The sequence below is a fragment of the Pangasianodon hypophthalmus genome, chromosome 10, assembly GCF_027358585.1.
Source record: "Pangasianodon hypophthalmus isolate fPanHyp1 chromosome 10, fPanHyp1.pri, whole genome shotgun sequence".
NCBI lineage: Eukaryota > Metazoa > Chordata > Actinopteri > Siluriformes > Pangasiidae > Pangasianodon > Pangasianodon hypophthalmus.
Window position 1 is genome coordinate 10,829,836 of NC_069719.1, and position 14,541 is coordinate 10,844,376.

The 14,541-nt window shown below is 39.5% G+C and overlaps 1 protein-coding gene across 15 annotated transcripts in view; it reads left to right on the plus strand.

The window, feature by feature from the left end:
• Window positions 1-2,259: 2,259 nt before the first annotated feature.
• meis2a (Meis homeobox 2a) overlaps window positions 2,260-14,541 on the plus strand; it is a 70,131-nt gene continuing 57,849 nt past the window's right edge. For 3 of the 15 annotated variants that reach the window (XM_053237789.1, XM_053237790.1, XM_026934379.3), the window contains exons 1-5: window positions 6,560-6,813; window positions 7,543-7,684; window positions 8,070-8,120; window positions 8,664-8,714; window positions 9,208-9,357. In XM_053237789.1, coding sequence (XP_053093764.1) covers window positions 6,608-6,813; window positions 7,543-7,684; window positions 8,070-8,120; window positions 8,664-8,714; window positions 9,208-9,357 — 600 coding nt within the window. In that variant the 5' untranslated portion in view covers window positions 6,560-6,607. The other 12 variants (XM_026934380.3, XM_026934382.3, XM_034307740.2 and 9 more) reach the window with 10 other exon arrangements.

A 14,541-nucleotide genomic window follows, 5' to 3' on the forward strand; every position in this document is an offset into this window, starting at 1 on the left:
GTCACCTGGTTTGTGATTTGTTTCTCTCCTTTTGAATAATATTTTATTTTTTTAAAAAAAAACATACAAGGAAAATATTTTTGGAACTACTTTATTTTTTAAGTAACATTTTGCATGTTTATTCTGCAAATATACATGTTTATTTCAGTCAGGAATGTACAGAGATACATACAACTCAGTATATTCAATATATACTGCAGGCATTTTGGTACTGAATTTACAGTGGACATACTGTGGAATTAATAGTGAACATAAACTATCTTAGAGTACATTTTGGAATAAGTAAGAGACACATCCTGTTTAACACACGGTTAGCTCATGCTTCATGTTTTCCTGAGGGTTGGAAACATATATATATATATATATATATATATATATATATATATATATATATATATATATATATATATATATATGTTCTATTTAAACTAAAGACTGCAGCACACACAGGAGTCCCACACAACACACACACACACACACTGTCTAAGAGAGGAGATAATATTGCAGAGTGGATCCTCACGTGCACGCACTGAAAATTATGGTTATTATGGCTCGTATTTCGAAAAGCAAAAATCTAATTTCAGTAGTGTCCATTTCGAGTGTAAGAGGAGAGCGCAGTTAACAGCGCACTGAGCCGCTGATGAAAAGGCTTTAAATCCACACGGGATCAGTGTTTTGCTCTGATCAGCAGGGGAGGAACACTTCACCGCGCCGGCTTCCTGACGCAGAAATGCGCATTAAGGTCACCGATGCGCTGCTCAGCTCAAATGTGGGCTAGATAAGGAGCAAGGTGCTGTGTAATAAAAGCGGACTGATATTACTGCTTTAAACACCGTTAGCTCAGTAAATGCTGGGCGACAGAAAGGGTCACCGCTGTGATGTGCTCTCTATCTCGACCCCGCTCACACACTCCGGCCAATTACACGCAGTAAAGAGGGAATGCGCTCAGAGAAAAAGCCTGATAATGGTCCATCCTGCCCAATAACGACTTTTATAGCCACTTGTTTCCACAAATCAGCTAACATTTATTTACAGATGATTCAGCTATAACAAAAACTTATTATATCGCACATAACTGACCGACGTGCGCTAATCACCTATATCAAAATCACTAATGTCCTAAAATCACAAAATGAACTTCATATTTTCAAAGCAAAGCTGATTGTGTGAGATTATCGCCAATTTCACTAAAGTTCGTTTGCTTGCCATTTGTTCTGAACCCTAAGGACCAAATAAATGTAATCCATTAAACGGTTTAAAGCGCTTTATAGAAATTCACTAAGCGTAGCCTAATTTAAATCAATTTTTGCTTCTCGCCGCGAGAATTTAGCTCATTTTGATTAGGAAAGAAATATTACAAACCTGAGGAAAAGTCAGGAATGTTTTTACCTTGCAACGAAACAGCGCAATGTACTTAATTATTTAATAATAATAATAATAATAATAATAATAATAATAATAATAATCCAGTTTTGTTATAGTAATAATCATAATAATAATAACTAATAATAATAATAATAATAATAATAATAATAATACGGCTTGTCATTTTGTGCGCACTTTAGTGTAAAACATTTACAAAAATATTTACTTCTTTTTTTTTTTTTACATAAATCAAATTTATACTTTTCCAAATGGAAGTGTAAAATTCTGTTATAGGTTCAGAACATTGCGCTCGTGCTGTTACACTCAGTATTTCCGTAAAAGAGAATTTTAAGGTTTCTTGCAGAAGTTTTGATTATTCACTTCGTTTTCTTGCTGAATAACTAAAACCCCGCAATCTTTGCCTCGCAGCAGTTATTGTACATTTTTATTGCACGAAATATCAAACGAAAAACGCATTTTTAGCCCAACATATAATTATTTTGGGAACTCTTCGTGATAATCATTTATATATCTATTATTGCAATATCCCTTGAACAGTGAAAAACGATAATTTTTTTATTTTGATTTTATTTTCATTATTTTATTATTAATTGTATTATTTTATTTTGTATGATTTTATCGTCTTTGTCTGGACTGGGATGCATTATAAAGAAATTGATTAAACTCTGATTTTAAGCGTCTGCAAATAAAACAGTTGGGGAACTGGAGGCCGCTGCGAGCCGCCAGATGGCGCTAACGAGTCGCATATTTTCCACAGCAGGCCAGGCAAAAGACACAAAAAGATCTTTAACATTTCCATGGGAATGCCTAGGTTACAGTTTGCGCCCCCACCCCAACACACACACACACACACACATACACACACACACACACACTTTACCAATCCATGCACTACGAGCAAAAGGAAAATACTCCATTCAGGCTGAAGAATTTACAGTTAGCCGCGAAACTTTTACAAGTATTTGAGTTGCACAGTCTACTTGCAGAGAAACGAGCCACATTTCACTTGAGGTCAGAGAAAGTTCAACTTGATGAGGTAATTTAGATTATTGCATGATATAAACTTAAACAATAAATAAAAAGAATCTTAATAAAATGATGAACTTTGTTGATAGTTTATAAATATTTTTGTCATCACTCTAGTGATAATGACATCACTGTCTGTGTGTGTGTGTGTTATATGTGTCTCATATATATATATATATATATATATATATATATATATATATATATATATATATATATATATATATATATATATATAAATGGGCAGGGGGGTAATCTCGGTTAATCTCTTTGTATTATCCACATATTAAAACACTACAGATTAGCAAATAAAAGGCTAATATTATATTTGAATGTGTTCAAAAGAATTACATAATTTTACATCTATAATATCCGAAGTTAAGCTTTATTCCACTGAACACACTCTTTGCATATTAACACACCCCAGCGTTTTGACTGGCCTATATTTATGCGCAAAAGTTCAATCATATAATTGATGTGACTGGAAAAGTTTAAAAATCGAAGTTTAAAATATGAGAGTGCTGCTGGGACTTTGAGGCTCATTGAGCAGTACAGTTGTTTGTTAGAATAGAGAACACATGCAGGATATGAGCGGTTCCGTAGGCTCGTGATTGTCTCACTGTTTTGCTTGAAATGGATCCCATGCCCCCTAATGAATCCAAACGCAGCTGGCCATGTTCCACACGGACACCGATAGCTTTAACCCTAAACTGACCTCAATCTGACACCACGAGATGAACATTTACCGCCCGTTAATGTCCTCTTCTGCAGGCGTACAATCTGCATGTTTTCCCGTCAAACTGCGCATGTTTGTTTTAGCTCTCTCAAGTGGTTGACTCTACTGTATCCCTAAACAGCCTGAATAACAATTTCGTGGTAATCTCTCTCTTAAAAAAAAAAAGTTAAGACGTGTTTCAATCTTAAAAGCTCACATTGCAACACTATGGCAATTATAGCAATTAAGAGGCTATATTTGTCTAAGCCTCTAAGGAAAACTCATCACTTTTATCCTTGATTTTTGAGAAAATTTTAGCTATTGTTTAGAAGTATTATTATCAATTTGACCCAGTTGATTTTTTATTATATGAAGTTAAAATTGCTTGTATAGTTTCATCTTAATTAGTGCCAGTAAACGAATTGGAGAAGTTATAAACAAATTGTTAATAGGTTAATATAATTACCACATACATATTTTCTACATTCTACATCTATATTTTCTATTTAGAGGAAAATATTGTGCGCAATATTTGTAATATCTGTAAACGCCTGAAAATAATTTAAGTAACAGTTCCATCTATTACACGATGGACTCAAATCAGCAAGCATCCCAATCCAAATGTTCTGCAGGCTCCCATGTCATGTAAGTAGGATTTAAATAGTTTAGCAAATAAACAGCGCTGTGACTGGGCTCTCCTCACCTGGCATTTAACTCGCAGATCGCATTTTCCCACCTTAATCTCACGCTTTCCTGCTGCTGTACACTAGCATTAGTGAAGAGAAGGGATATGCACTCACCAAATGTTTGTCCGGGAAAAGCCCGACAGGCGTGTGTGAGAGAGTGAGGAGAGAGTGGGAGTCGGCATGCTGCCCGCTGTGTGCGCTGCACTGCTCTGCTCGCGGTGTGGAGGGAGAGAGCTGGCCGCTGGAGTTTCCCTCTTTCTATCGCATGAGATCCGCACAGCCGACCGGCTTCCACTTTTCCCCTTGCGCTTCTCTCATCTTTACATCACAAACATTTTAGTTTTTGTCGAGAACATTCTGCAAACTTAGCTCACTGGCAGTCCCACAGCAAATGAAACCCACACAACTGACGCGTCTTTATAGCATTTTATTGACGGTTGCAAACTGAATTCATCCTACACTCCTAGATGAGCGGGTATCTCTCTTTCTCTCTCTCTCTCTTTCTCTCCCTCTCTCCCTCTCTCTCTCTCTCTATGTCTCTCTCTTCTATAAGCGGTGAAATTGTTAATTCAGAAACAAAACAGGTCACGGAGCTTTAAATGTAGCCGCTTAGATGCAAAAGCCCCTATCAATAAGGCGATGATGTCACGCGCGCGGCGGTGTGTAGGCTATTGTCACTGATGTGGCTAAATATTAAAAAGGGATGGATGACCTCTTTGGGTTTTGAGCTCAAAAAAAGCGCTTGGCATTAGGGAAAAGGGCCAGCAGTATTGCAATCGATGGCCCAGCCATTGCTCCTCCTCTAAACTTTCAAGCTTGCCTCGTGATTGATGATCTTTGGGGCGCTTTGATAATTGACTACTCCGAGGTAAGGCACAGATTTCTATCTTGAGATGTGATTGGACGAAAGACACATTTAAACACTTTCCCTATAAAAACATTTTTTTCCCGCTTGGGAAAGTTCATTTTACTCAAAAAGGGGTGCTCAGTATGTTCCTAACAAACAAATACCTCATACTTAGAAGAGTAACTGGATATTAGGCATTACAGCGAAGTCATTTACATTGACTGGGAAACAGAAGTTATTTTGGAAGAAAACTGGAGGATAGACTCGGCACAGGGGACAGAGTTTGCGGTGGATTTGTAAGTTATGTCTCACATTATTTTCTTCAGTACAGTCTTGAGCTGCTGGATAGCCTAACAGTGAGGACAAACTGCGCAGTCAAAATGCACAGAGTATTTTTTCTGTTAATACGTTAAAATAAAAATATTTTGTCTTCAAAGCACTGAGTGAAGCAGTAAGTGAATTTGGCCTATAATGTTAATCTTCTAATGTTAATCTGACATATCTATTCTGTAGTCTAACCAGATGCCAAAGAAGTGTGGACATCGACTAAAATGCAATGCAGATTAACGCGCAAAACGAGTTTGAGTGCTTTTTTTTCACTCTCTTTCTTTTCTTCCCAGATACTTCAGTCCTCTGTGACTGTGTGTGTGCTGTTGTTGTTTGGCTCCCCCCGTGCGGAGTTGAAGCCGTCCTCTCGTGCGCGCGCTGCGTATCGCAGGGTTTGGTCTGTTCTCTGTGTGCGCCGCGGGACTGGCTGTGGCCGCGCTACTTCCGGGTTCCGTCATTCCGCTGTGCGCCGCTCAGCGCTGTGAACTCACTCTGTTCTATAAGCGCGCCAGCAGCCAACCTGCCAACACTCGCTGACACTCACTCATCTCAGACCGCGCCATAGACGAATACCTGCCGGGGAAAGGAGAGATCTGCAATGGCAATCTTTTAATTTTGTCGCTGTTTTCCGTCTTCCTTTTTCACAGCACTCATAAAACAAGAAAACGAAGCGGAGGCGTGGAGGAGACGCGGAGTTGCTGGATGAAAACGGACTAAAAAGATTTCGTCCTCTCTTGAACATCATCACCGACCATCATTCATTCATTACCTTGACAACCTCTGGCTTTGATTGACAGCCGGAGTGGCAAAAAGCCATGAGACACGACAGTTTAGTTACATGCAGGTTGTTGATGGGACGATTGTAACCTTCAGTTTGCTTCTTGACATTTTTTCTACTTTTTTGGGGCAAGGAGGAAAACAAGAAAAATTGCCAAACTCTTCCCGATGCCTGTGCTCGGTCTGAACTCTATTGGAGAATAGGCGAATTCACGAAGTTGGTTGAAAAAAGGGAATCTTACCACTAAATCACGTTCTTACAGGACTGGGATATTAAATATACGACACGTCCCGGAGTTTATTGGAGCGCAGCCTGATGGCGCAGAGGGTAGGTTTTAAATCTCTAACACTTACCTATACACATTCACTATAGGAAGGGCCGCGTATCGCTCTCTTCGCCACTCTGAAGCTTAATTTACAAACTGCTGCTATATAAGGATTTTTATTTGACATTTTCCCCCAATCTCTCCTGCTCGCCCGGTGTGCCAGCCCCGCGGTGCAGCGGCGGGCTCGCGAGCTTTCTGCAGCAGTTGTGAAGACAGCTTTAACTCAAAGCTCCTACTCCAAGTAACTCGACGGAGCACTGAACTTTAGCATGTTTCTGGTAATCCACAAATAATTAGGCTATTATCAGTATTTTACGCTCTCGCGCTAGAAAACACGTTTCCAACCACGCTCAGCACTGCGAGCAGAAAACTGCATTTCTTCCTTTACAGCCGTTCTTTCACTTTGCTCTTGTATTTTCACACGTTAGCTTGTTTCAAGTGGTGCATTTGCATATTCTTTGTACATGACTTTCTTATGTTTTGATTCTAGTACGATGAGTTGGCCCATTACGGCGCTATGGACGGGGTCGGAGTTCCGGCGTCTATGTACGGGGACCCGCACGCGCCTCGGCCGCTGACCCAAGTGCACCATCTGAACCACGGGCCGCCGCTGCACGCGAGCCAGCACTACGGCGCACATGCCCCGCACCCCAACGTAATGCCCACCAGTATGGGCTCAGCTGTCAACGACGTTTTAAAGCGGGATAAAGATCAAATTTATGGGTGAGTGAAATATTATTATCACGCATTAGCTTGTGCTTATTTAGCTGCTGCTTTTCTCTGCTTCTGAGGAAACAGAGTTCATGGAACAAAGTCGTTGTGTTTTGTTCAAATTTGCTGAACAACGGAGCCGATAATCTCGAACAGGCACATTTTACTATCGCCCTACATTCAGTTTCAGACAGAACTGACTGTCAGTTATATTTAAATATTAATGATCCGTTTCGGGTGTGTATTGTTTAGTTTAAATACTAACAAATGAAAAATAAAATAATGACAATAATAATAACTATTATAAAAAATATTTAAGTTTGCCTAAATGACAGTTCGGTATTTTTATATAGAAATGATTGCTTTTTGTGCTTAGAAAAATTCACTCTGGCTAAAAAACAAAGTTCCAAAACTCATGAGCATTATATCGTGGATTACAGCCGAACAAAACCCTCGGCAGTACAAAGATAATAAACAAACAAGCCCGTTGGTTAAGAACAGATGAACTTTGGTGTCTGTTTGTATCTTTGCACAATCCTGACATGAGTTTATAGGCTAATGCTCACCAGCGCGCTTCATAGCAGACGCTAAAGGCCGAATAATAGCTACAAGTACGCGTTTAAGCTCCAGTGTAAACAGCTAAGAAAGCACGGGGAAAACTTTATCACAGCCGGTTGCGGGCAGTTACTTTGAGGGATTCTGTTTAGACTTGTATTTACGCTCGTTTTCCCCTCTTGGCAGTCACCCGCTTTTCCCTCTGCTCGCGCTGGTGTTTGAGAAGTGCGAGCTGGCGACGTGCACGCCCAGAGAGCCCGGGGTGGCGGGAGGCGACGTCTGCTCCTCCGACTCCTTCAACGAGGACATCGCCGTCTTCGCCAAACAGGTCACTCCTCACACCCGTCTCTGAGCGCTTTCTTTACTTCATCTCACCTGTCAAACCCTTTCCAACTACTGACGAAATAAAATAAAAACTATTTCTAGATTCAAAGTCACACTGAATAGCACTACATTAATTATGGAGCGAGTGTAGAATCATATGCAAATTATATTTTCTTTCATTATATTGCATGATTTTTTTCTACTGCACTGCTGAAATAGTTTTAGAATAAAATAATGCATGTTATTATAATTATATGTGTAATATAATTAATAGCCGACAGCTGCCAAAGTGATGTTTAAGACAGCTAGGGGGTTTAAAAAATATATAAAGGAAAAAAATATATATATAAACGCTGGCATGAAATTAATTGTGGTTTTAATGGTTTTAGGTTCGCGCGGAAAAACCTTTATTTTCTTCAAATCCAGAGCTGGACAATTTGGTAAGCTCGTCTCGTGAACTGTTATTGTTTGCTTGTTAGCCGTTTGTTTGCTGATGTGGTGAAGAGTCCCATAGCTATTTATGTGCAGGTTAGCAAAGTAAATACGAGGGGATTTTGATTCAAAAGCACAACCCTGATGCTGGACAGCTTTCTTTGAAGTGAATAAGAGGGAAGCTCCAAGAGGTCTCGAGTGGCAGAGCATTAGGCTACCACAGGAGGCCGTGAAGGAAATCACTGATTATGCGCTACGACTCCACACTGATTCTACCAAAAGCCTAATCACGATTATCTGAAGTGGAGTGTAATTTGCTGCTATAGACTGTTGCCCTCATATCAAGCACGCAGTCGTTTCACAGTGCACGCGGCCATGTCACAGCATACACACGCGTTTGGAATTATTATTATTTTTTAAATTTTCATTAGGAGTTTATTAATATTATTGTGTTAGTATAATTTTCGCTCATTTACTAATAGTGCAGTTTTGCAAACACACATGCATATTTACTCAACAGAAAAAAACTGATATATTTTCCTTTTTGGCAGATGATACAGGCTATCCAAGTATTACGGTTTCACCTTTTGGAGTTAGAAAAGGTAATTTCTGCTTTATTTCATTCATTTGCATGTATAGGCTGACTTCTGATTTGTACGTTTAATTTAATTAGTGAATTCTCACACAGTTTGGTGTTTTTTTTTTTTCTTGTGGTAAGAAAAATAAAACGGTTGTGTCCATGCTGAAAAGGCGCAATGCTCTGTATTATTTTATTTCTAACTTTCTGACATTTTATTATCTATAAATAATAATAATGCGCGGCGGCAGTTCAGATTCATATTCAAGTCGGCTGAGCCCATATGTACATTTAATTAATTTTTTTTTCTATTATTATTATTATTATTATTATTATTATTTTAACTTGTTGCTCTGGTCCCCTTGAGAATAATAAGCGCCGCAACAATTTCACTATTGTTTCCTTGCCTTGGCGTGATCGTGCCCCTTACTGGAGATTATTTTTATCCTGGCTGTTATGAAGGAAAAAATAAATAAATAAAAAAACCCTAATAATATATCTATTCCTCTCTGCTTTAGGTGCACGAGCTCTGCGACAATTTTTGCCATCGGTACATCAGTTGCTTGAAAGGAAAAATGCCAATAGATTTGGTGATAGATGAGCGGGACGGCAGCTCGAAATCGGACCACGAGGAACTTTCGGGATCTTCCACCAATTTAGCCGATCATGTAAGTAACATGGTTTTTATTTGTGTGAGGAGAATGCGCTGGAGTGCCCTTCACTGCCCTGTACCTATAAAACGGAGCTGCTTGAGACCAACAGGCTGCTCTGAAAATGCCTTGAACTAATATGGAGCCAAGTTGTTATTGTCTGACGCGGTGGCTGAACTTTCATTCACCTTTTCCTGTGAATAATAGCACGGTCAGAACATTAGGAGACTTGTGAAGCTAGAATTGACACTGGAGTGTGTGTTGAAGTAGTGCACGTTTGTAATATATATGTGGTGTTGTATATTTTTATATATTGGAGGAAGTTTGTTGGGCCTACCTGAAACTGCTGCTGGCCAAAGGAAAGCTGAGGCTGTGCTGTGCCTCGTTTTTTGCTTAATAGTTGGCCTGAAAATACAATTTAGAACTATGACTGAGTAGCACTGCTAGATTTTGTGAATATAATAAGGTGCAAGCTAGATACATGAGTAAAAAAACATATGCGGTAATCGGTTTTGCATATAAAAATAATTTTGCACTTAGTCTTGACCGACATGCGCGCTCGCTCAAATTCTTGTATGAAAAAAAAGTTAAAGAAATTCTTTTTGTGTGTTTGTTCTCATGGCCACACTGACCATCAGGTTCATAATGTTTGATCTGCTTCATGGTTTGGCAGCGGACTTGATGGTAATGTCTTTAATTGTTTTTTATTGATCGCCTTGTGGTTTCCTCTCACGCTCGCGCCCAGTTTACGGCCTTTAGGCTGCGCTATATCCTGACTCCATTTATGTGCACCTGAAGTGTAGTAGCTTTGAATTTGGAAATCGATGTCGTGGTTTAAGCGCGTTTATTTGGATGTAATAAACGCGGCGCGGTGAGAAATGGTCGTGGTGTTCGAATGCACCCGCGTTAATGCGTTTTATGCCTTCAGTACAATGAAGCAAAGTAAAGTTGGCGCATCGAGGGAATGTTTAATATGTAGCAGCAGCAGTACAGGCACAAGCCTATTAGGAGCTAAAGCAGATTGGGGTGTGCTGTAAAGTCACTGCACTGCATCTGTCGGGGTCTGGCGTCATTTCTTTGAATATACACCGCTTTCCTGTGGTTGTCTGAGGTAAAAGTCGAAGGAATGGTGAGGTCGGTGGGTTCTAGGATGCGATTAAAAAAAAGCACGGTGTGTAAAACTTGCTTGGAGAAGAAGGAGAAGTGTAGAAATGAGGCATGCTGCTGTTTATACTGAGGAGATTAGATAAACTAGCCGCTTTAGCTTCACGGCGGCAGATGGCTGATAGTCTTTCTCTCTCTCTCCAACACACACACACACACACACACACACACACACACACAGCCTGTGGCACTGGGCTACTTATTAGGGATATACTTTTGATAATTAGGAACATAGGTTTTTATAAGACAGATCACTCAGTCTGTGGTCATTTACACCGACCACCTCATTAGCTGTTTTAGTTCTGAGCGATTTATTTCTTTCCTTTGGCAGGAGTGACATTTTACAACTGCTAAATTGACCGCTTGGTACTATTAAACCTGAAGTTTTCATTGTGTTCGAAAGGTTTTTTTTTTTTTTTAAAGCTAAGACAGTCATAACACTGACATTAAAACATAATTTAACTAGTATGTAACTTTAGTTATTCTTATATCACCTACTCTAATCGAATGTGAAATTTATATTAGCATGCTAATATAAACACTGATTAGCATGCATAATTTGAGATTAAGATATTATTCTCTAATTTTGGCACCACAATCATTTCTATATAAAAGAGAAAAAAAAATGCCTTTAGGTGTTATTCAGACAGTATACAGTAATAAAATGTCAGAGAATTAATAATGGTGTTGTTGGACGTGTCTCTACTTCTTTCCCCTGAATATGGGCCAACACAGTTGTTAAGAAATATTAAAACATTAAAAAAAAAAAAAAAAAAACCTCCAGCAAAAATACCTAGTTGCTTTTTGATTTATTTATTTCATTAAAAAATGGTCTGTATTTTATTATTCATTCTTGTTCCTCTCTTTTTTTTAACTGGAGAGGGACAGGCAATTTTATAGTTAGATATGCTAATTTATTTAGGTAGAATCTCTCACGTCCATTTTTCTTTGCTTTGCTATGCATTTTTAATATATAGCCCAAGGCTACATCTCATTTGGCAAAAGCTGGTTGCTGGGGATGATGAGGCTCTTCACCATGAAGAAGACAGCCCGTTGTATTAGTCGCACTCGTTCTGCAGCTCTCTCGCTCTCCCATCTACCTGACACAGGCACTAATAAGCACACTATTTTTCACACCCCAGTGCTGCACTATTGTTCTGCTTAGTGGATTGTAGTGTTGTTAGCACAGATAAGGCCAATGTTAATTTCTTCAGCTTGCTTCCTGTTACTGTCCGCTCTCCAAAACACCCTAAGCAACCCTCCTAGTGCCCTAACTTCTTCTCACAAGAAAAAGGAATGTAGTCAGTTTTATAGGCTACATGAAAAGTGAATCCCTGTGAAAGGGGTAAGCCGGTCGCCATCAGTAATCAGACTGCAGCTTTTAGACACCAGACTTTTGTGTTTTAATTAATACAATGTAATTTCACTCTTCTGTATGCTACATCTAATTAATATGGATGAAATGCATTAATGCTTGCTAAGTATAATCTGTGCTAATTAATTTGTCTTTGTGTCTGCTGCTGAGATTTCTTTTTATTATTATTATAGCAGTGTTCCCTCCCATTGCTCCTGAAATCATTTCATTACTAGTGTGTAGTTAGAGACAGCTATACAGAAATATTCTGGTGTGTGTTTTTGCCACATACTCATTCACTCACGCTAGTAGTTCTCTCCGTGGTCATAGTATGTCTTAGCCCTGAAAAGAACTGCATTCACATTCCTTAACATCTGCATTTCCCTCATGGGTACTGGAGTGAATTATGTGTAGAGCAATAATATTTCAGCTCATCTCATGCAGTGAATTCCAATCAATTCATAAATCAATTAAAAGTGCCATACCTCTCTTTTATGGAGGCTATTTACATGGTCCTTGCTCCGTGATCGACTACTTCAGGCCTCTGTGTTTGCATACATATAGCCTACAGGGCTTCTAAAGCCAGTGAACCGTGCATTTACTTAGTTCTGGGGTCTTCTAAATTAAGCAGCACGCACAGACGTACTCCGATAGGATTTCCCCTTTCAAGTAACGTGTTGCACGATAGCATTCACCACCCCTCACAATTGTTTTGTGATGGGATGATGTCTGGCTCTACATATCCTATTTGATTAGTGTTAGAGAGCTCAGGCCTGTTGGCAGGCCTCCCCAATGAGCCCCAATGAGAAGAGAGGGCTGCGTTTAACTTGTTGCTGTGTAACCTAGAATGCTACAGTCTCTTGGTTTTCAAAGAGCTGTGCGTGCAGTATAAATAATTACTACAGGATTGCAAATCACTCACTAAAATGTTAAGATGTTTTAAAATTCATGCTTATTTTTCTGTCATCTAAAATTGCTACTGTTAACGAGTACGGCTTTTGGTCTGGTGTTTGCATGTTTCGCTTCAAATCACTGATCCTAGAGGACCTGATCTAACATTTGTAGTCGAGTTTGTCAATACCATACCTCAGAAAATGAACCATGCAAATAGTCACTAATGAACCATTAGCTGTCAATTATTTGATGCTCAATTGATACTTTATTTTTATACTTGGCAGATAATTGATGGTCTCGTAAATACACCATGGTTGCAGTCAACCAGTTCTTTAACATCTTTCAAAGCACCTGTGTAATTATGTGTTAAATTCTACAAAAGTATGCTAGGGGTTTTAAGCGTAAGATGCATTTGGAAATGTCAGGGCCTGAGGATTTATGGGGTGATATGTTTCGTGTGTGTCAGCATGCTCGGTGATGTAGCTGCGATTCCTTTCAGCAATAGTATGCGTCCTTTTACATAGCACTCGCCGTTCTCAGCCTGTCCTGTCCCTACATGCATTTTTCTGTAAGTACATCAGGTTTCCTAGGAATCGGCATACAATCCAGTGACAGTGCTAAATCAATTTTATTTGAAATTTTAAGGGATATTGAGAGAAGACGGTGGGGAAAGCCTGCAGAGTGAGTTGATAGGCAGGGCAGGTGTGTGTCAGTGAGAAATGGCAGATAGCGACGGTATCAGACATTCTCCTGTGGCCTGTGCCTCTACAAGCTTTCCCCCATATTGTGTCCTGCTTTTATATTAATTACAAGTTGCATTATCAGCCATGAGTCGGTAACCCCGGCAAATAGAAAAGGCCGCCCCCAGAGACGGGCCGTCCTTGTATCTTATTTTCCATCTACTCCTATTGTGCTGTACCTCTGTGTTTGCTGGCTGCTGCACTTCTCCTCCTGGTAACAGTGCTCTTTAACACAATTAGGGAAAAGCATGGAGTGAACAACGTTTGACTCCTAATTATCCCAAACTACAGGGAATAGTCACATGAGCAGATTTTTTTCCGAAAGATGGAGGGGGGGCTTCCGTAGTGAGATTGACGAGGGCCGTTTGGGTGATGCTCTCGCTCTCTCTAGCTCTCTCTTCTTCTTTTTTTTTTTTTACAGCTTGTTTGAACTTTAATGGACTCTGGGGAGTCCTGACAACTGTTTTGTTGTGTTGCGAGGCCTGTATCTGTTGAGCAGCCTTCTGACTGTGGCACAGACAGAGGGAGAGAGAGAGACCACTGCATTATTCATACCAGGGGAAAAGACTGTTGCTTTAGTTCCAGAGCTGAATGAAGAAAGTTAATGTTGCCTGGTATGACTGCTGTGATATTGGTTGTGTTTTTCAGGACATGGTGGAAATGTGTCTGTCTTGTTTGTTTGGGTTAAAGACCATGTGCTGTCGGTGTATTGAAGACTGTTTGATGCTTAGACGGCACAGACATGCTGCTTGTTGTCTTACTTAATTTGGTGACTTATAACAGGGCCAAGATTCTCTACTTTGTTTATCTCTTAATTATGAAAGGATCATGTTGCACAATTTAGCAATGTATGCTAGTTGAACTGTTTAGTCAATTAGAAATTTTGTAATTTCAGTTGTTTAAACATATGTAATGCAACAGTTTGACGTTGTATGGTTTGGAGCGTATTTTTGAGGCCTGTCTTGCCGACAGTGGGTGTTTCACCACCAGGAAGTGGAACCCAGTCATTTTCTTTCCTTAAAACAACAAGGCCTATTCTAAATACATAAG